Source organism: Anser cygnoides, chromosome 28, assembly GCF_040182565.1.
Source record: "Anser cygnoides isolate HZ-2024a breed goose chromosome 28, Taihu_goose_T2T_genome, whole genome shotgun sequence".
In the NCBI taxonomy this organism is placed as follows: domain Eukaryota; kingdom Metazoa; phylum Chordata; class Aves; order Anseriformes; family Anatidae; genus Anser; species Anser cygnoides.
In genome coordinates this window covers 2,727,974-2,747,120 of record NC_089900.1, presented here as the reverse complement: position 1 = coordinate 2,747,120, position 19,147 = coordinate 2,727,974, and the positions used below count along the sequence as shown (strand labels likewise).

At 51.6% G+C, this 19,147-nt stretch overlaps 1 protein-coding gene and 1 pseudogene across 1 annotated transcript; one reads left to right on the top strand and one right to left on the bottom strand.

Moving 5' to 3' along the window:
- Positions 1-2,261: 2,261 nt before the first annotated feature.
- LOC125181857 (olfactory receptor 14C36-like) lies at positions 2,262-3,191 on the top strand. The gene has a single exon (XM_066984367.1). The coding sequence runs from the start codon at positions 2,262-2,264 to the stop codon at positions 3,189-3,191; it is 930 nt and encodes a 309-aa protein (XP_066840468.1).
- An 8,121-nt stretch (positions 3,192-11,312) lies between these two features.
- Positions 11,313-13,986, bottom strand: LOC136787150 (olfactory receptor 14C36-like; annotated as a pseudogene).
- Positions 13,987-19,147: the final 5,161 nt, after the last annotated feature.

Sequence of the window (19,147 nt, the reverse complement as noted above, 5' to 3'; positions counted from 1 at the left end):
AAAAATCACAGAAGGGGTCCACAACATTGGGACCACAGAACTGTAGCTGGGAAAAGAATTAAATGGTTTCTGTGCATGAAAGAAATCCCTTGTGTTAAGGTACAGCTGCCTTCTAGAGTCACACCTTCCACTTTCGAGCCTTGCAGAGAACAGGGATGGCATACAGCCCAGGGCTGACCGTAGGACATGGCCCTCAGCAGGAAGCACTCAATTCATGCAGAAGGTGCAGCTGATAGTGCTCCCACCTCTGTGAGCAAAGGAGGTGCTGTCCCCAGTCAGGAAGCTGGCCAGCATCTGGCACAGGGTGGTGGAGCTGTACAAGGTCTGCAAGGAGAACAAATCTCCCCCAGGAAGAAGGCCACGGGCATCTGCAGGTGTTAGCTTGTAGGCACCAGCACAATGATGAGGGTGTTCCACATCCCAGTCACCGTGCTGGTCATGCGAGAGAGGAAGAAGAGATTTGTCTATGGGTAGAGGATCTTCCAGATGAACAGCTGGGGAAACTCAACAAATGCTGTCTTAGTCTCCCACTCCCCTTTCTTCACGGAAACCCTTTTAGAGCATTCTGTTCCCCTATCTCTTGTTAGGACACCAATAAGCAAGATGTTTCTTTCTCAGTTCCTAAAAGAAATGGTGAAGGGTGTTTGAATGGTTAAAATGATCCCTGCCTGCCATGGCTGAGGTGTGCTACCGCACCATGGAAAAGGGAAGGGTTAATCATTTGTACTGTTGTTAGAAAACCACACACTCCAGCACAAATCACACTTCTAAAATGCTTTTCTCCCATGGTCAGAGAGGAGCAGTCAGTGATGCCTTCAGTCTGCTTCAAACACCACACCCCAGGAGAGACCCTGCTGCCTTCAGGAGCTGTCAGCCCCGAGGCCTTGGGGACACCTCGAGGGAGCCCAATGGCACAGAGCAAGCGATGTCATGGTCGGGTGCTGTGCTGCTGAGCTGGGCCGGGCTCCTGCAGACTCTTGACACCGTGAGTCTCTGGCAGCAGGGCAATGCAGGTGCAGTTGCCAGAGGGGTCTTCTACAGCTGGCACATCCGATGGCTGATAGCATCTGTCAGGACAGTTCTCTCTGTTTCTGAAGCGCTTTAGAGAATGGCATTATGAGGGGACATTTCAATAGGAAGATCAAGTCTTGGTTTATCTGAAGGGTAAGGCTTTTTCTGCAGTCCGTGCTTTCAGATTCCTGCAGTGGAGGGGAGCCAGATTTCATGTTAATGAATTGTCAGTATTATACAGGAGGCTGAGACTCCTGGAGCATTGCACTGAGAAATCAGAATGTCAGTGATTAAATTTGTAAAGTACCTTCCCAAACCTCATCTCACGGACTGCACCAACATCATATTTTCATCCTTTTACCCAGCTAGGTTTTATCCTAGCTGATTTTTAGGAGCTACAAACCCCCTGATACCCCCTGGCTTTGGGAGGTGTCTGCAGGCCAAAGCAGAGCACACAGCAATTGCAATGAGCATGAGCTGCCTCCTCTGCAGCCAGATGGCAGCACAGGAGGGTCTGCTGAGTGTCCGTCTGTCCCTCCCTGGCCTTACCTCCCCTGGCAGCAGCACGCTGCCATTCCTCCTGGCTTCTCCACCTGGCCGTGCTGCTGCTGGTCTTGTTCCCAGGCTGGCTGGGGATGGGGGTTTCACATGCCCATGGAGTGAGCCCTCGGTGTGCTTGGGGGAAGGGGAGTATGGGGACAGGGTGAGGGGTCTGGAGATGTGCACTTTGAGCCTGGATTCCTCTGCTCTCAGCAGTGTCCTGGTTCTTTTCAGGTAAGGATGTGACTGTCATTGTCATACAGCTGAAAGAGATGCCAGCAGAAGAGACTAGCCTTGATGGACAGATGGGCATTCCCCTCTGAAGGATATTCTGAAGTAAAGGGAGTGTCCCTTTCTCTGAGGATCTAGTTTTCACTTGGAGTGCAGCAGGAAGGAAAATATACAAAAAAGAAAAGCCTGTAGCCCTGCTTCCTTTCAGGTGAATTGGGAACAAAAAATGTGGATAATCACATATCAGGAATGAATTGAATCTGGCATTACCCTTTGCCTGTCTTTATCTGTTGCTGTAGAGCAGGACTGCTTATTGCATTACTAAAGCAGTGTCCTCTGCTTCCAGGGACACCCTCAGGCAGAACTCATGAAGGGGACCTCCATATGCGTGCATGAATTACTCCTTGTCAGATAATTCTGTTGTATTTTCTTACTGCGTTTTTCCCCCTTGGGCAAGACCCCATGAACCAAACCAGCAAATGCCCAACAGCAGCTCTGTGAGCGAGTTCCTCCTGCTGGCATTCACAGACACGCGGGAGCTGCAGCTCCTGCACTTCGCGCTCTTCCTGGCCATCTACCTGGCTGCCCTCCTGGGCAACGGCCTCATCCTCACCGCCGTAGCCTGCGACCACCGCCTCCACACCCCCATGTACTTCTTCCTCCTCAACCTCGCCCTCCTCGACCTGGGCTGCATCTCCACCACTCTCCCCAAAGCCATGGCCAATTCCCTCTGGGACACCAGGGCCATCTCCTATCAAGGATGTGCTACACAGGTCTTCTTTCTATTCTTCTTGGTTGGAGCAGAGTATTTTATTCTCACCGTCATGGCCTATGACCGCTACGTTGCCATCTGCAAGCCCCTGCACTACGGGAGCCTCCTGAGCAGCAGAGCTTGTGCCCAGATGGCAGCAGCTGCCTGGGGCAGTGGCTTTCTCATTGCTGTCCTGCACACGGCCAATACATTTTCACTGCCCCTCTGCCAAGGCAATGCCGTGGACCAGTTCTTCTGTGAAATCCCCCAAATCCTCAAGCTCTCCTGCTCAAATGCCTACCTCAGGGAAGTCTGGGCTCTTCTGGTTAGTGCCTGTTTAGGTGTTGGTTGTTTTGTTTTCATTGTGTTGTCCTATGTACAGATTTTCAGGGCCGTGCTGAGGATGCCCTCTGAGCAGGGCCGGCACAAAGCCTTTTCTACGTGCCTCCCTCACCTGGCCGTGGTCTCCTTGTATCTCAGTACTGCCATGTTTGCCTATCTGAAGCCCCCTTACGTCTCCTTCCCAGCTCTAAATCTGGTTGTGTCATTTCTGTACTCGGTGGTGCCTCCAGCAGTGAACCCCCTCATCTACAGTATGAGGAATAAGGAGCTCAAGGAGGCACTGAGGATGTTATTGCAATATTCATTATTTCAATGAGGAACCCATCTTCTGCAAGTGATTCCCTGAAATATACCTGGATAAAGCAGAAACATCTTTGTTCATATATTTCAAAAATTGTTCATCCTTTTCAATTTTATTCCAATATGTTAAATATTTTTTTTATAATTTTATTTTATAAAATTAAGATATTTTTCTTCCTCTAACTTCTACTTTTTCTTCTAACCCAAATGCCTCATGTAGAGATGCTGCTAAGCTCTTTCTAACTAACTAAATAAAGGAATTAGCAGGTAGTCAATTTCTGTGGATCTCATTTCTCTTAAATTCTTCTCAGGTACAGCAGTGGTTGTGGGATGAAGATCCTTGCTGCAACGTGGTGGAAAAGCCCTGGTGTCCTTTGGGGCTGCCTTCTTCTGCCCTGGCAGGCACTCCCTCCCTGCAGCCTTTGAGTTAGGGTCGCCACTTTCTTGGACCCACGAACACTGACAGCAGCAGAACACGGTCGTTTTGGTGCTGGTCACCCCTCTCTTCCATACTGTTGTCTTGTAGCACCACTGAATCAGAACTGGCCTTCCAGCTAGCGCCCCTAGAAGTATGGCTTTCAAAAGTGAGGTGGAGGAAGCATTGAGGAAGCAGCCTGATGTGATGTGAAAGTTCTCCCTGCTCAGAGCAGATCTTGGCACTGGAAACCTCCAGAGGTCCCTTCTGACTCTAATCCTGAAGGAAAGAAGGGTCAGTAGAGGGAGGCAGGGGGAGGAAACAGTGCTGTGGGTTGAGGTATTGCTGACATTTGTAATCCCTGCTCCACGTTGTCCTCAGGGTTACATCATGAATGAGTTCATCCTCAAACGATCCTCTGGCCCATGAGCACCTGGTGTCCAGCCGGTTTGGAGATACTGCAGAGAAGTTCTCAGAAACACTGCCAGGCACTGCAGAGTGACAGATTTATTGAGACTGGAGGGGACCTCCAAAGCCCATCTAGCCCTCCCCCACTAGCCAAGCATGGACACATAAACAAGGCAGCCCAGGCCCATTTCCAGTTAGGCATTGGGTATCTCCAGTGATGGGGACTCTCCCACTTCTGGGGAAACATGATCCAGTGCTTGGTATTGCTCACAGTAAAAGTGTTTTCCTGTGTGGAGTTCTCATGTCTTGTTCTGTCACTGGGCACTGCTGAGATTGTCAGAGGAAAAGATCTGATAGTGAACCCATGTCCCATAGCCACTTCATAGCAGAAGACAGAGATGGGTTTGAGGGACTCAATGTTTTCTCTGTATTAGTCTGTACCAAAAAGTTCTCCTAGGCCTATGTATTCAGTAAAAGAGTTCAAGGATGAGAAGAGAATGTACTGAGAGGAAGGCCAAGAAAAGCCACCAGGACAAGGGCCAGTTTCTGCCCCTGCAGGGGACTGACCCTGGGCATGGCCCAGCTTGGGAAGCAGCCCTGTCAGACGTTCTTGGTGGGCAGTGAGCTGGGAATAAGGCAGCTGTGTGCCCTGGCAGCACAGGAGGGAAGGCTGAGGGGCACCTCACCACAGCCTGCCAGGACCTGCAGGGATGTCAGGAAGAGCCCAGGACCAGGCTCTGCCCTGTGGTGTGCAGGGAGAGGGCAAAGCCACAGGGTGTGGGGCGAAGCAGGAGCTGTTCGGCCTGCAGAGCAGGAAAAGCTTTGCCCCCCAGCTCGGGGCTCGTCTGCAGAAAGGCGGCCACGAGTCCTGCCTGTCCTCCTCCTGCCACACTCCATGTGGTGGCTGCAGCAGAGGGGACCCCCAGCCAGCCCCTGCATGGGGCTCTGCCACCCGCCTCGCCCCGGCCCTCTGCAGCACCCTCCTTGCTGCTCTCTGATGCACACCAGGACCTCCCTGTGTGTGCCGGCCAGCACATCTGCTGAGGGCCAGTGCAGCTGCTGCAGGGGCAGGGAGCTCAGCATGGCCCTTGCAGCCCCCTGCCCTGGGCCTACCTCTCCCCCTGCCCTCGGCCCCAGCCTTGTCTCTGCTGGCAGGAGCGCTTTTGGCTTGCTCTTCCTGGCCTCCCCTCGCCTGTGCACAGCTGCTGCCCACTCAGGCTGCTGGCACAAACGTGTCCTCACAAGCAGCACCACTGATTGGGATGCTTCTGCTGGCCTCCCCCACCCCACTGCCTTGACTGTTTGTCTCTGCTGAGCCCCACCTCCTGCACCGAATTGCATCCCTTGGCTGTCAGCTCACTCTCCCCTGTCCTGTGGGATGACAGTGCTATGGTGGGACGTGTTTCCAGTGGGCCATCTACCAGACACAGTAATGAATACTATGAGCAGGACTAGAGACGTCCTGCTTCCAGCCAGGGGGAGGCAGGGAGGAAAGGGACAATAGGGTTTACTGGACTGTGTATATTTAATGGCCTGGCACATCAGACCCACAAATTTATCAGGCTCTACTAGACACCGGTGCACAGTGTATCCTAATGCCATCAAGCTATAAAGAGGTAGAACCCACCTGTATTTCTGGAGTGACAGGGGGATCCCAAGAGTTAACTGTATTGGAGGCTGAAGTGAGTCTAACTGGGAAGGAATGGTGAAAGCACCCCATTGGGACTGGCCTAGAGGCTATCTGCATCCTCGGCATAGACTACTTTAGGAGAGGGTACTTCAAAGTTCCAAGAGGGCACCGGTGGGGCTTTGGCATAGCTGTCTTGGAGATGGAGGACATTAAACAGTTGTCTACCTTGCTTGGCCTGCCACAGAATCCTTCTGTTGGGGGTTTGCTGAGGGCTGAAGAACAGCAGGTGCCAATGGCTACCACGCTGGCACACCTGAGGCAGCGTCACACTGACCGAGACTCCCTGATTGCCATCCATGAGCTGGTTCATCGACTGGAGAGCCAATGTGTAGATGTAGAACTTAGTAGCATGGTTTAGTGATGGACTTGTCAGTACTAAGGTAAAGTTGCATGACCTGGCTTACACATCCCAGAGTAGTGTAAGGCACAATGCAATTCTTCTTGCCTTCTGCATCTACAGCACAGGAAGTATGACTTTGCCCTACCCTATTGACCGGACAGGTCTTTTCACATTACTCAGTTTAGTTTTCTGTGGCTGGACGATTTCCCAAAAGAGGCTAAGCTCATGGGTACAGCTACAGCTACTTGAAGATACATTTTCTTTACTTTCATCCTGAGTTTTCAACAGAAGACCCAAGAGAGACCATGGATGTCCAGGTGTCTACTAAGTTTCAAGCCGAATTTCTCAGGTTCCAATGGTAATTTCAACTTTTTATTTTATTTTATTTTATTTTATTTTATTTTATTTTATTTTATTTTATTTTATTTTATTTTATTTTATTTTATTTTATTTTATTTTATTTTATTTTATTTTATTTTATTTTATTTTATTTTATTTTATTTTATTTTATTTAATTTTCCCAAGGAACCCAGGACTTATCTTAGAAAGGGTTTCATGTGCTGGGCTGGGCTGCAGTTACATGGACAAAGACCACTGCTGGCAGTGGCGGTGTCAGACCTCCAGACTCTGCTTTTCCTCCCGATGAAGGTCTCCAAAGAAGTCACCCTGGATCAACAGCAATAGGAGAATGATGCTCAAAACTGAAATGCAGCAAAATTCAGCCTTTAAAACAAGAAAAGATTTGTGTTAGGTGCTTTTTGAAATCTTCCTTAACTACATCATGCAGGCTCTGCAATTAGCTGTACAAGCTGTGAAGACTTGAAGAAAACTGTGGAAGAGGCATTAGGAGTTTCTGCATTTTAATGAGTTCCATGGTGTACTTTGGTGCTGAGTCTATGAAGCTCAGGTGCTGAGAGGAGAATGATGTAACCGCTTGAGCAAGTAAAGTCAGGAGGAAAAGTTGAAGTGACTTGGAGTATTAATGGGCCCCACTGAGGGCTGTTACTAACAAAGTCTCCCCAGGGGTGCGTTAATGCAGATAATTGGAGGCCATGACTACAGACAGGCAAAGCGCTGTGCTGAGAAAAGTCTTGGTTGGTTTTGGTGAAGCAGAAGAGCCAAGGCCTGACCCCAGCCACTGGGAGAGGAGATCCTGCACCCCCACATCTGGCTCAAGGCTCTTCCTGGGGGTCTGTGGGATGCAGTGGGCAGTGTGATGCCACAAGAAGAACAGTGGTATGCCACCTCCGAGCTGCTGCACAGGGTTGAGAGGAATCAATGAGGCCCCATTGCAATGAATATAACATATCTCCTCATAAGCTCTAGCCAAGGGGACAAAAACTTCAGGGCTGCTGGGTCCTACCCTTCTTACCAGCACGCTCTCCCCTCTCCTCTGCAGGCTTTCCTATGAATCCCAACCCATCAGCCTTCTTGCGGCCTGTCAGCCAACCAGACAGAAGTCACCTCACCAGCATCTTCCAAGCCATGGGCCTGCTGCTGGCCTTGCAGCTTCTTGGCTGGACACACCCAAGCCTTGTGCCTCCTGCTGTCCAGTCATGGACTCAAGCAGAAGGGACAGGACAACCCATATGCGGGCCTTCTTTCTGCCTGGGTCCTCCTGGGTATGGAGGCAGAGGGGATCTCACAGTCAGCATGCCAACCAGGTGCCTTCTGCTGGCCTACCAGGGCCACTGGCAGATGTCAGCCAAAAAGTACAGATCCCAGGGAGAAGTCAGGGGTGACCTGTCAGCTACTTCAGACAGAAGTGACCTCACAGTCCCTTTCCGTGATACGTTCCTGCTGCTGCCCTATCAGCTGCAGAGACAGAAGTGACCTCACAGTCACTGCCCCAGTCACATTCCTCCTGCTGGGGCAGGAGATCCTGAGGCAGAGCTGAGCTCATCAGAGCATTCCCACCCATCTCCTCCTTGTGTTTGACGAGCTGATCAGATCCATGGCCCCTCACATTCATCTTTGAATGCCATGTGACTGCGCAGCAATCTCAAATTTCTGCCCTGCCCCAAAGGGCCAAGTGCATAAAGTTAAGGGTTAGGAGAGGGGTTGAAGGTGAGGAGGTTAATGCACAGGAACGGGGGCTTTGGGTGTTAGTTGTTCATGTATGGCATTAGGGACTAGAGCTCACTTTTCTGGGTTAGAGATTAAGGAAAATCTAGTGGAAGGGTTTGGTGTTCTGTTTAAGGTGTGACCTCTGTGTTTAGGGTATGGACAAGCTTTGCGGTTTAGGGTTTTGTTTAGGTCTGTTAAGAAGTTGTCCAGGGTTAAACAGAGCATTTCAATGCTGGTATTAAGGGCAGGGATCAAGGTAAGCATGAGAAAAAGCATAAGGGAAAGAGGCTATGGGCTGAGTTTTGGCTTCAAGGGATACTTTGAGGTCTGGCATTAGAGTAGTGTATTCCTCTCAGGGTGTGGAGTAGCATTTAGGTTTAGGGATTAAGGTTACTGGTTGAGACATGGGAAGGGCCTCACATGAATTTTTGAAGTTAGTGTTAGAGCAGCATTAACATTACCTGAACTCTTTTCCTCTTCAAAATCATTAATTTCTGCTGCCCTAGGTCCTCTTCCCTCCCCTAAATCTCACATTGCTCCTAGCCAGGGTTTAGCTGACCTGCCCATAGCAGTAATCTTGTTGGGATCAGCTTTCTGATGGCTTTCATGATCTCAGAGTATCTGTCTCACCTCTGTTGGCTACTCCATTCCTAAAACAGAAGTGTCACCTAAGGCTAAATGGAAGAGGACACAAACATGTCTGGGAGCACCTTGCACAATGTGCCCAGCAGCTCTGCACCACCACAAAAGTGAGCTTCTTGCTCTTAAGTTTTGGTTCCAGAATGGCTCCTATGGATTCAAGCTAACTTTTCCCAGGCCCTCATGCATGCTTCAGTTTCCCCCAAGGATCATGGAGGCACTGGCTGACTCTGTGTAGAAAACTGAAAGCAGCCGTGGAGGATGACTTTAGGACAAAGTTGAAATCTCTGACATGACAGCCAGAAGTGCTGCTCTGCAGAGAAAGGGGGCTGTGGTGCCTGGGGCATGGGGGCACTCTGCAGGACTGTGTTGGGCAGGCTGGGAGGCAGACCCAGCTCATGGGGTCACTGCCGTTGCCCCAGGGCTGCAACAAATCACTCACCAGACTCCTTTGCTGGGGCTGCTGCATGCCCTGGGGCTGCAGAGCTCTCCTCTGCCTGCTCACACCAGATTGAGCACTTGAGCTCTGGTCAGTCCACTTTGGACATAACATGGTGCTCAGCAGGAAATACTGGGGTCATCTTTCCAAGACAAGGTGGCAGTTTCTCAGAGATTGGCAGCACAGCGGTCTGCTTGTGGGAACTGATGAGTTACTAAATATTCATCATGTTTGGGGTTGGAATTTCTTTTTCTTTAATTTTTCTTTTCCTTTCCCTTCCTTATGTGTCTATCTCTCTGTGAGTTTTTATGTTCTTTCCCTTCTCTCTCGAGATGTGTTTCCTCCTCTTCCTCTAGAGGAGGAGGAAGCAGGCAGCTCATGCATGTGTAGTTGCTGGTTGGGGTGAGCAAGGAGGAGGCTGGCTATGGTGCAAGGAAATGGAGGTCGGTGAAGCTGCAGGAGCCCTGGTCTCTTGCCTGGGAGATCCCCAGCACAGAGTGCCTGTGCCCCGCAGGGCCAGCCCCGCTCCCCAGGCCAGCACAAGAGGCCTGCCCCAGGCACAGAACTGCCTGCCCCAAGCAGGTCCCTGCAAAAGAGCTTTCCCTTTCTCCTTTACCCATCTGTGCAGGCCCAGAAATGCTGCCCTACTCTTCCCCAGGGCCATCCCTGCTCCCAGAGAGCCTTGCCCAGGGCAGTGTGTCTGTGATGGCCTGGCCGGCCGTTGCTGCTTCCCTCCCGGTGCTCCCCGCAGGGCCCCGAACTGGTGGTGCTGCTGTGCAGAGCCAGGGGCTGTTGTGCCCTGGTACCCCCGGGGGTCTCCCCCCTGCCTGTGCTGCTCAGGGTGGGCAGCAGACCCAATTCCATGGGGATCTCTGCTGCTGAACCCATTTCCATCTGCCCTGATGGCTCAGCAGCACAGGACAGTGCTTGGCAGGGCCACGGGGTGTCTCTAAGGGCACAAAGGGCAAGCGAATGCTGCACCAGACCTCGCCCACAGCACTTCAAAATGGTTATCCTCAATTAATCTGCAGTCTTATGGGCCTTTGCCTGCTGGCTCTTCACCACCTCTTCTGCCATTGCAGAGCCCTCCTTTAGCCCATGCACTCCTCAGATTTGCCTTTTCCTTTACCAGACCCTTCTTTGGATGGTCACTCATTTTATGAGGTTCTAATCACTGCCCACTGAGCACATTGTCCCTGCAGATCCCCTGACATCTGCTGGAAGCTTCAGATTCCTCTCCAGGCTGGCATTGGACATCTACCCCATTTCAGGGGACAGTGTTGTCTATTTGGGCATGTGCTGCCACAAAAGGAGTTCTTGGCCCAGCCCTTGGTTCCTCACAAACCACACTGGGACTTTCAGCCCGTGTCCTACATTCCTTGAAGAACCCCAAAAAATCAGAAGAGCAGGGAGCAACCCCTTAGCTCTATTCCTGATAACACATTTGGAAGAGGTGTCCAGGCTTCTGGATTTGCCCTGAGCAGCCCCTTTTGTTATTTGGAGCTAGCAGGGAGGCCAGCTGTGACCCAGGGCTGCACAGTGCCTGCTGCTGCCTGCAGGGACAGGGATGTCACTGTAGGGACAACAGGACTGTCACCAAGGTACATGAGATCTCACGGATTATCCAAATACAAGAAGCACAATGAGGAAGCCAAAATAGAGCAGCAGTGAAAAGACCAGGTCCTGCTGCTGGCCATGGCCATGGCTCCAGGGAAGCAGCAGCCCCAACCTGAAGGCAGCAGAGAGGCAGAGCCCAGGGGGCAGTGAGGGGCAGCCCCGAGGGCCAGCAGGACTGCTCCTCCATGTGGCAGCTGGACTCTTGGCTCCGAGCCCCTCCTGCATGCTGGGGCAGCTCTCCAAGCTGCAGAGGAGGTGGGAAGAGCGGGATACTGAGACCAATCAGGTTCTGACAGCTTCTCAATTGTCATTATCTACAAGGCAAGCATGGTTCTACAGGTACATGAGACATTTATGTGAAAAAAAAAAAAGAATAATTAAGAGATATGAAAATAAAAATGCCATTATTAAATGAAAATCTAAAGATGCAGTATAATATATTATAAAAGAATTATAACAAAAGACTATCCTAACAATTTTATAGAAAAACAGTGAGTTCTGATTGGATTGTGGGCTTCAATATTACTGATGAAGAAGCATGTATCCAAAGAGTACCCTCACTGCGTCCTTGAGCTCCTGGTTCCTCATGCTGTAGATGAGGGGGTTCAGAGCTGCAGGAAAGACTGAGTACACAACTGCCACCACCAGATCCAGGGACGGGGAGGAGATGGAGGGGGGGCTTCAGGTAGGAAAACATGCCAGTGCTGAGAAACAGGGAGACCACAAACAGGTGAGGGAGGCACGTGGAAAAGGTTTTGTGCCGGCCTTGCTCAGAGGGGATCCTTAGCACTGCCCTGAAGATCTGCACATAGGAGAAAACGATGAAAACAAAACAAAGAAAGACTAAAGAAACACTAACTACAATAAGCCCAACCTCCCTGAGGAATGACTTTGAGCAGGAGAGCTTGAGAATGTGGGGGATTTCACAGAAGAACTGGTCCACGGCATTGCCTTGGCAGAGGGGCAGGGAAAATGTATTGGCAGTGTGCAGGACAGTATACAGAAAGCCACAGCTCCAGGCAGCTGCTGCCATCTGGGCACAAGCTCTGCTGCCCAGGAGGCTCCTATAGTGCAGGGGCTTGCAGATGGCAACGTAGCGGTCATAGGCCATTATAGTGAGAAGGAAATACTCTGCTGATATGAAGAAGAGAAAGAAAAAGACCTGTGCAGCACACCCTTGATAGGAGATGGCCCTGGTGTCCCAGAGGCAATTGGCCATGGCTTTGGGGAGAGTGGTGGAGATGCAGCCCAGGTCGAGGAGGGCGAGGTTGAGGAGGAAGAAGTACATGGGGGTGTGGAGGCGGTGGTCGCAGGCTACGGCGGTGAGGATGAGGCCGTTGCCCAGGAGGGCAGCCAGGTAGATGGCCAGGAAGAGCGCGAAGTGCAGGAGCTGCAGCTCCCACGTGTCTGCGAATGTCAGGAGGAGGAACTTGGTGATGGAGCTGCTGTTGGGCCTTTGATGAGTTTGGACACAGTTGTCTGTTGAAGAGGAGAAGGCAGAATGAACAGATTCCTAAGAAGAAAACCTATTGCAAGACTTAGAGCACCCCCAGCCTGAGCCTCTCTCTTTGCAAAGAACCTTTCTGCAGCTCTCTTGAGCTGTGGCTGGTGCTGGCTGAGAGTGGCACTGGGAGCTGGGGCTGCTGTGGGCTCCAGAGGAGTCCCTCCTGCTTTGCAGCAGGAGAAAAGCAGGAACATGGGGGAAACTCAAGTTCAGTCTATGAGTTTTGCAGTGTTGTTGCAAAAACAGATCTGAATACAGAGCAGAGCAGAGCTGCGGGGATTTCGTTTGCTTTCTTTTTGTTTGCTTTTCTTATCCCAGTTGCCCCATAATGCTTAAGAGAGGCGTTGGATTGTTGAACTACCTGACATTTCCTGTGCGCTCCTCGTGAAATCCTGTGGGTGCTAGGAGGCAAAGGGACTGTGCCTTGCTGAAGACTGAGCAGAGCAGATATTCCCACCAGACCTGTTCTCAGCTGCCCTGTGTCACCCCTCTGTGAGCTGCAGGACCATCCCACTGAGGTGTTTCCCTGAGAAGAAACTGGAGAGAGCTGAGAACAGAGAAGCCCCAGTCCAAGTGCAACTGGACAGCATCCTCACCTTGTTTCTGTAAGGCTGATCAGGATCTCAGCTCTTCCCTCCTAACCAGGGGTGCAGAGGCCTCCCTCCAGGTGCCCACAGACAGCCATCCAGCAGCACGGACATGGCCTTTGCATGGAGGTGTCTTCTTCTTGGGGAACCTGGATAACACAAGGATGCCATGAGAGAGCGGCTCTAGCTGGAGAACAGCCCGCAGCCCAGGAGTATGCCCCATGCACAGAGCCCCATGCACCCCACAAGCTGGGGTGTCCCAGAATTGCAGCTGCAACCCCTGCAATGTCTGGAGGATGCCTGGCGACTCCGCTCTTGGCTGACCAAGGGCAGCTAGGTTAGGGCGCTCAATGTGGCTTCTGCCAGTCTTCCTCACCACGCAGTGCAATCCAGCAGGACTCTCAAAGCCCACTGCATTGCCCACTGCCCTCCCAGAAACAAGACCCAGGAGGAGACCCTTCCAGGACCTGCAGCTGCATGGCCCTGCAGCCAGACACTTACCTTGTCAAGGGCTGTGCAGATTTCTCCTGCAGTCAGCTCTCAGCATCCTCCCACTCCCAACTGCCTCCAAGCCCTCTCTCCTTCTCTCCTCTCTGTGTCTCTGCTGTGGTCAGAGCCCCCAGCCCTGCTGTGCTGTGCAGAGGAGCTGCTCCTGGGCAGAGCTGTCTCTCTGCACCAGGGCCCTCTTGCCAGGAGCTCTCTCTGTCCCAGGAGCCCGGCCCAGCTCAGCAGCAGAGGCCCAGCCCAAGGCATTGGAATCACCCCTCTGGGGGCTTTGGTGATGAGCCCACGAACCTCAGGCACTGAGAGACAATTGAAGAAATCTCTCAAGAAGTCCAGGTCAGATGCAAGTTTCCTGCAGTGTCCCCCTGAGGGCCAGGACTGACACAGCCTCCCTTGGAGCTCGTTAGAGCAGAGCATTGGAGGCAGTGAGGACAAGGAGACAAAGGCAATGTGAAGGTGACACTGATGTGTAGACAACCTGGATGTGTTTCACCAAAGAAAAGGACTACGCCTTGTCCCCTGGCACCCTGGAAGGGAAATCTGTTTCTGTCACACCTTGCTCAGGGCTCTTCCTGGGGCAGTAGGAGATGGGGATGTGCATGGCCAAGTGCAGGAGAATGGTATGACCCCTGCCTGGTTCATAGGTGGGCGAGGTGTCAATTAGACTCTGGTGCTTTAGCAATTGGCTGTCTCCTCATAGGCTTTAGTGGCAGAGAGAACAGCCATAGCCATGGACACAAATATCTCATAAGACAGCTGTCTATGAAGCCGGCCTGGTTCCTGGTGAGCAGGCACCTCTGCTCTATGGCATCGCTCGTGGTGCCCAGGCCCGCCTCCTCCTGGGCACGGCTCACTCAGCATGGTCCCAGTCTGCCCTGATGTGTGGGGTTACTCTTGTCTGGTACAGGACTAGGCTCTTCTCCTTGTAAATGTCAAGAGGTTTCTGCAGGAGAAATCCTGGGATTTCTCAAGGTTCTCCCTGACTGACGCTCCATTCTGTCAGCTGTTAATATCTGCAGGCAGATGGCTCACCCTGACTGTGCTGTCTATTATAAGATAACTGCATCAACAATTGCAGGAGTATTTGGACAATACAGGATTTAGTGGAATAAAACTGCAGCACAGTATCACAGAATGATAGGGGATGGAATTCCACCGGATTCTACCTTTTCTCTGCTTCCTTCTCATGCATGCTGTCATTTTGTTTGGAACCGTATCCTAAATGTTGTGAGGCTGTGGAGGGACAAAATTAGAAGGTCGAAAGACCAACTGGAGCCCAATTTATTTACTAAAGATATATAAAAAATAATATATATTTTTAAATTCATAAAATTAAAAAAAAAAAAAAGAGGATATATGAGAATCTTCATCCTCTATTGGTTGTGGGGGGAAACATAGGTAAAAGTGATGATGAAAATGCTGCGGTTTTTATTGCTTCCTTTGCCTCAGTCTCCAGCAGCAAGAACAGTTGTTCCCCTGGTACTCAGACTCCTGAACTGGTAGATAGGGACAGTGAGTGGAATGAAGCTCTCATACTCCGTGAGGAAATATTTAGAGACATGCTACTCCACGAAGATATATGCAAGTCTACAGGGGCCAGATGGGATCCACCCAAGGGTACTGAGGGAGCTGGCCGAAGCACTCACCAAGCGGCTTTCCATCACTGATCAGCAGTCCTGCATATAAGGGGAGGTCCCAGTCAACTGGTGACTAGCAGAGGTGACGGCCATCTACAAGAAGGGCCAGAAGGAGGATCTGTGAACTGCAGGCCTGTCAGTCTGACCTTGGTGCCAGGGAAGCTCATGAAGGGGAAGCAGATTATCTTGAGTACCATCACACAACATTTACAGGACAACCAGGAGATCAGGCCCAGTCAGCATGAGGGAAAGTAGTCAGCATGAATAGATGAGGTAAAGTCTGTGGATATGGCCTACCTAGACTTCAGTAAGTCTTCTGAGACCATTTCGCACAGCATTCTCCAGGAGAAACTGGTTACTCGAGGCCTAGATGGATGTATGCTTCATTGGGTTAAAAACTGGCGGGGTGGCCAGGTCCAAAGAGTCATGGTAAGTGGAGCTAAATGCAGTTGGAGGCTGGTCACTACTGGTGTCCCCCCGGGCCCAGTACTGGGGCCACTTCTCTTCAATATCTTCATCAATGATCTGGATGAGGGGAACAAGTGCACCCTCAGTAAGTTTGCAGATGACACCAAATTCAGAGCGAGTGTTGATCTACTCAAGGGTAGGAGGGCTCGGCAGAGGGATCTGTATAGGCTGGACCCATGGGCTGAGTCTTGCACTTGGGGCACAACAGCCCCATCCATGCTGGGGGAAGAGTGGCTGGTCAGCTGTCCGACAGAAAGGGCCCTAGGGATATTGGTGGATAGTCGGCTGAATATGAGCCAGCAGTTTGCTCAGGTAGCCAAGAAGGCCAAGAGCATCCTGGCTTGTACCAGGAATACTGTGGTCAGCAGGCCTAGGGAAGTGATCTTGGCCCTGGTGAGGCCACACCTCAAGTACTGCTTTTAGCTCTCAGGCCCCCAGCACAAGAAGGACATGGATCTATTAGAATGAGTCCAGAGGAGGGCCATGAGGATGATCAAAGGGCTGGAGCATCTCTCCTATGTAGACAGGCTGAGGGAGTTGAGGTTGTTCGGCCTGGAGAAGAGAAGGCTCTGTGGAGACCTTACAGTGGCCTTCCAGTACCTAAAGGGGACTACAGGAAAGCTGGGGAGGGACTCTTCATCAAATAGTGTAGCGATAGGACTAGGGGTAATGGTTTTAAACTGAAAGAGGGTAGATTTAGATTAGATATTAGAAAGAATAGGTTGGAATTATATGATCTTTAAGGTCTTTTCCTACCCAGACCATTCAGTGATTCTGTAAATATGAAACACAGCACCAAAGCAGCTATTAGGAAGAAAAATTATCGCAGCCAAAACTAGGACAATATCCCCCGCTTATTCCATACATTCTACATCATGCTCAGGTCTGACACTTTCCAGTTAATCACTACCACCTTTTCTGTCTTTTGAGACACATAAAGAATGTCATGTCCTTAGTCTATTGGTGTCTATAATAATAATAATAATAATAATCATAATAATTCCTTTTGTGTCCTATGAAACAGCCTTTATCTCAACCCATGAACTTTTACTTTTTTTTTTCTCCCAGTTCTCTCCTCCATCCCATTGGATGAATAGCTTAGGCATCTGAGCAAGAGAGCTTGAAAATCTGGGGGATTTCACAGAAGAACTGGTCCACAGCATTACCTTGTCAGAGGGGCAGTGAAAATATGTTGGCAGTGTGCAGGACAGCATTGAGAAAGCCACTGCCCCAGGCAGCTGCTGCCATCTTCACAGAATCACACGGAGAATCACAGAATGTTAGGGATTGGAAGGGACCTTGAAAGATCATCTACTCCAATCCCCCTGATGGAGCAGGAACGCCTAGATCAGGTCACACAGGCATGTGCCCAGGTGGGTTTTGAATGTCTCCAGAGGAGGAGGCTCCACAACCCCCCTGGGCAGCCAGTTCCAGTGCTCTGCCACCCTCACTGTAAAAAGGTTTCATCTCATGTTTAAGTGGAACCTCCTATCTTCTAGCTTGCACCCACTGTCACTTCTCCTATCATTAGATGTCACTGAGAAGAGCCCCTGGTTCCGTCCTCCTGACACTCACACTTTACATATTTATAAACATTAATAAAGTCACCCCTCAGTCTTCTCTTCTCCAAGCTAAAGAGACCCAGCTCTCTGAGCCTTTCCTCATAAGGGAGATGCTCCACTTCCTTAATCATCCTCCTGGCTCTGCGCTGGATTCTCTCAAGCAGTTCCCTGTCCTTGAGCTGAGGGGCCCCGAACTGGACACAATATTCCAGATGAGGTCTCACCAGGTCAGAGTAGAGGGGGAGGAGAATCTCTCTCGACCTACTAACCACAGCTGTTCTGATACACCCCAGGAGGCCATTGGCCTTCTTGGCCACAAGGGCACAGTGTTAGCTCATGGTCATCCTGCTGTCCACCAGGACCCCCAGGTCCCTTTACCCTTTGCTGCCTCTGCATGCCCATGCTTGGGCACAAGATCTGGGACAAGTCTGAGTTTGGCCCTTGTGCCACAGCTGAGGTGCTGCAGCCCAGATGTGCCCCAATGCCCTCAGCCTGGGGCACAGGCAGGAGGAGCTGAATCCCCACCGTAAGGAAGCTGCGTCAGCCTTAAGGAGTGCACTGCATCTGTCCCAAGCTGTTCCCCCTACTCTTCCCTTTGTCTGCAGCACTGCCCTACCCCTTTCCCTTGCCACGAGGTGCTGAGAGTATGTTTGCCATTCCCTCGTGTACTACTTCTGCCTCCTACATGGCAGACCGGGGGATGGTGCTGAGGCCTCAAATCTCAGAGCCGCGTGAGATGTCCGGGAAGGAAGGCACTGGCATGTGCTGCAATTCCCTCCATATAACACATCCTACTTCTCCAAGTGAGCGACATGCATTGAAGAGGAGTTCAGGCATACCGAGGGGCTGTCTTTGCATACTGAGCTGCCTTCGCTCCCATCTTTTGAAAAAAGCCCAGGCCTAGGACAAGCCTCAAAACCCGCCTTCCTGGAAGGGCTCCCAAGAGCAGAGGTGTGTTGGGGCAGGGTGGCAGTAGTGACGTCTCCAGGGCTCCACCTCCTATATTCCATGGGCTTGGTCACCATTTGCAGATGTTCCTGGTGGATTTGTCCGGATCCTGTGGAAAAGAACTGGGCAGAAGGGAGGTGACTGTTTCTCAGGACAAGAAGGGAAATCTCTCATCTCTCTCCCAAGCAGTGCCGTCTCCATGCTGCTGACCTCCCAGGCCTCCAAATGACACGTGCTGATGTCACAGGGGGATGAATGCACTGCATCACCAGGATATCGTCACTGGAGCAGCGGCAGTGCCGGCACTTCCCTGCAAGGCCTGGTCCCTGCTGGGCACTGCTTGGGTGCTCCCCACCGCTATCCTTCTGTGGCCAGGATTGGGGGCAGCAGGCAGCGAGGTTGCACTGGGTGACACTCACTGACGGGCGGAGGAGCAGGGGCACCTTGCAGAGGAGCTGTGATTGAGGAGCCAGGGTGGGCATCCCTTGTTGTGAGCTGAGGGCCAGCAGCAAGCGAGATGGATGGCTGCTGGAGTGTGACCATCACCTCCAACCTGACTTCCCTGTTTCCAGTGCTCCTGCAGCTCTCCTCCAAAGGTGAGGGTGTCAGGAGCCCCTTTCCAAGGGGTGTCCCAGGGGCTGTCAGCTGTCCCAAGCTGCAAGCCCTGGGCTGTTTTGGGGGGCTGGGCAGGACAGGTGGCTGCTGCAAGAGCCCTGCCTGAGGATTCCAATGGGCTCAGGGGATGTTGCAGCAACCACGACTCCTTGGTCCTGATGCTAGGGCTGCCCTGAGCCCCAGGGATCCACTAGGCATGGCTCAGCCTCGTCGTGATGGGGGACAATCCAGGGCCAGGTTTCCCTGGGAGCTGGTGCCTCTTTGGAATCTGTCTCTGGGAGGAAAGACCTCTGGTGTCCCAGAGACTGGTGTGGCCTGCAGCTCCCACAGGCCTCTCAGGAATGTTCCAGCCATGCCTGAGTTGGAAATCAAGCCTTCCCCTTGTACTGCTCTCCTTCAGGGGAACCTCTGTTCCTTCCCTCCTGTTCCGCCAGGCTGGCAGAGCATGTCCTGGATGCTGAGATGCCATCCCTGAATGGCCACAATCCTGGTGCTGAACCCTTCCTACATCTCTGCTATGGTGGTTTTACCC

Coding starts and splice junctions, on each gene's coding strand:
- LOC125181857 (XM_066984367.1), top strand. CDS start 2,262: ATGCCCAACAGCAGCTCTGTGAGCGAGTTCCTCCTGCTGGCATTCACA.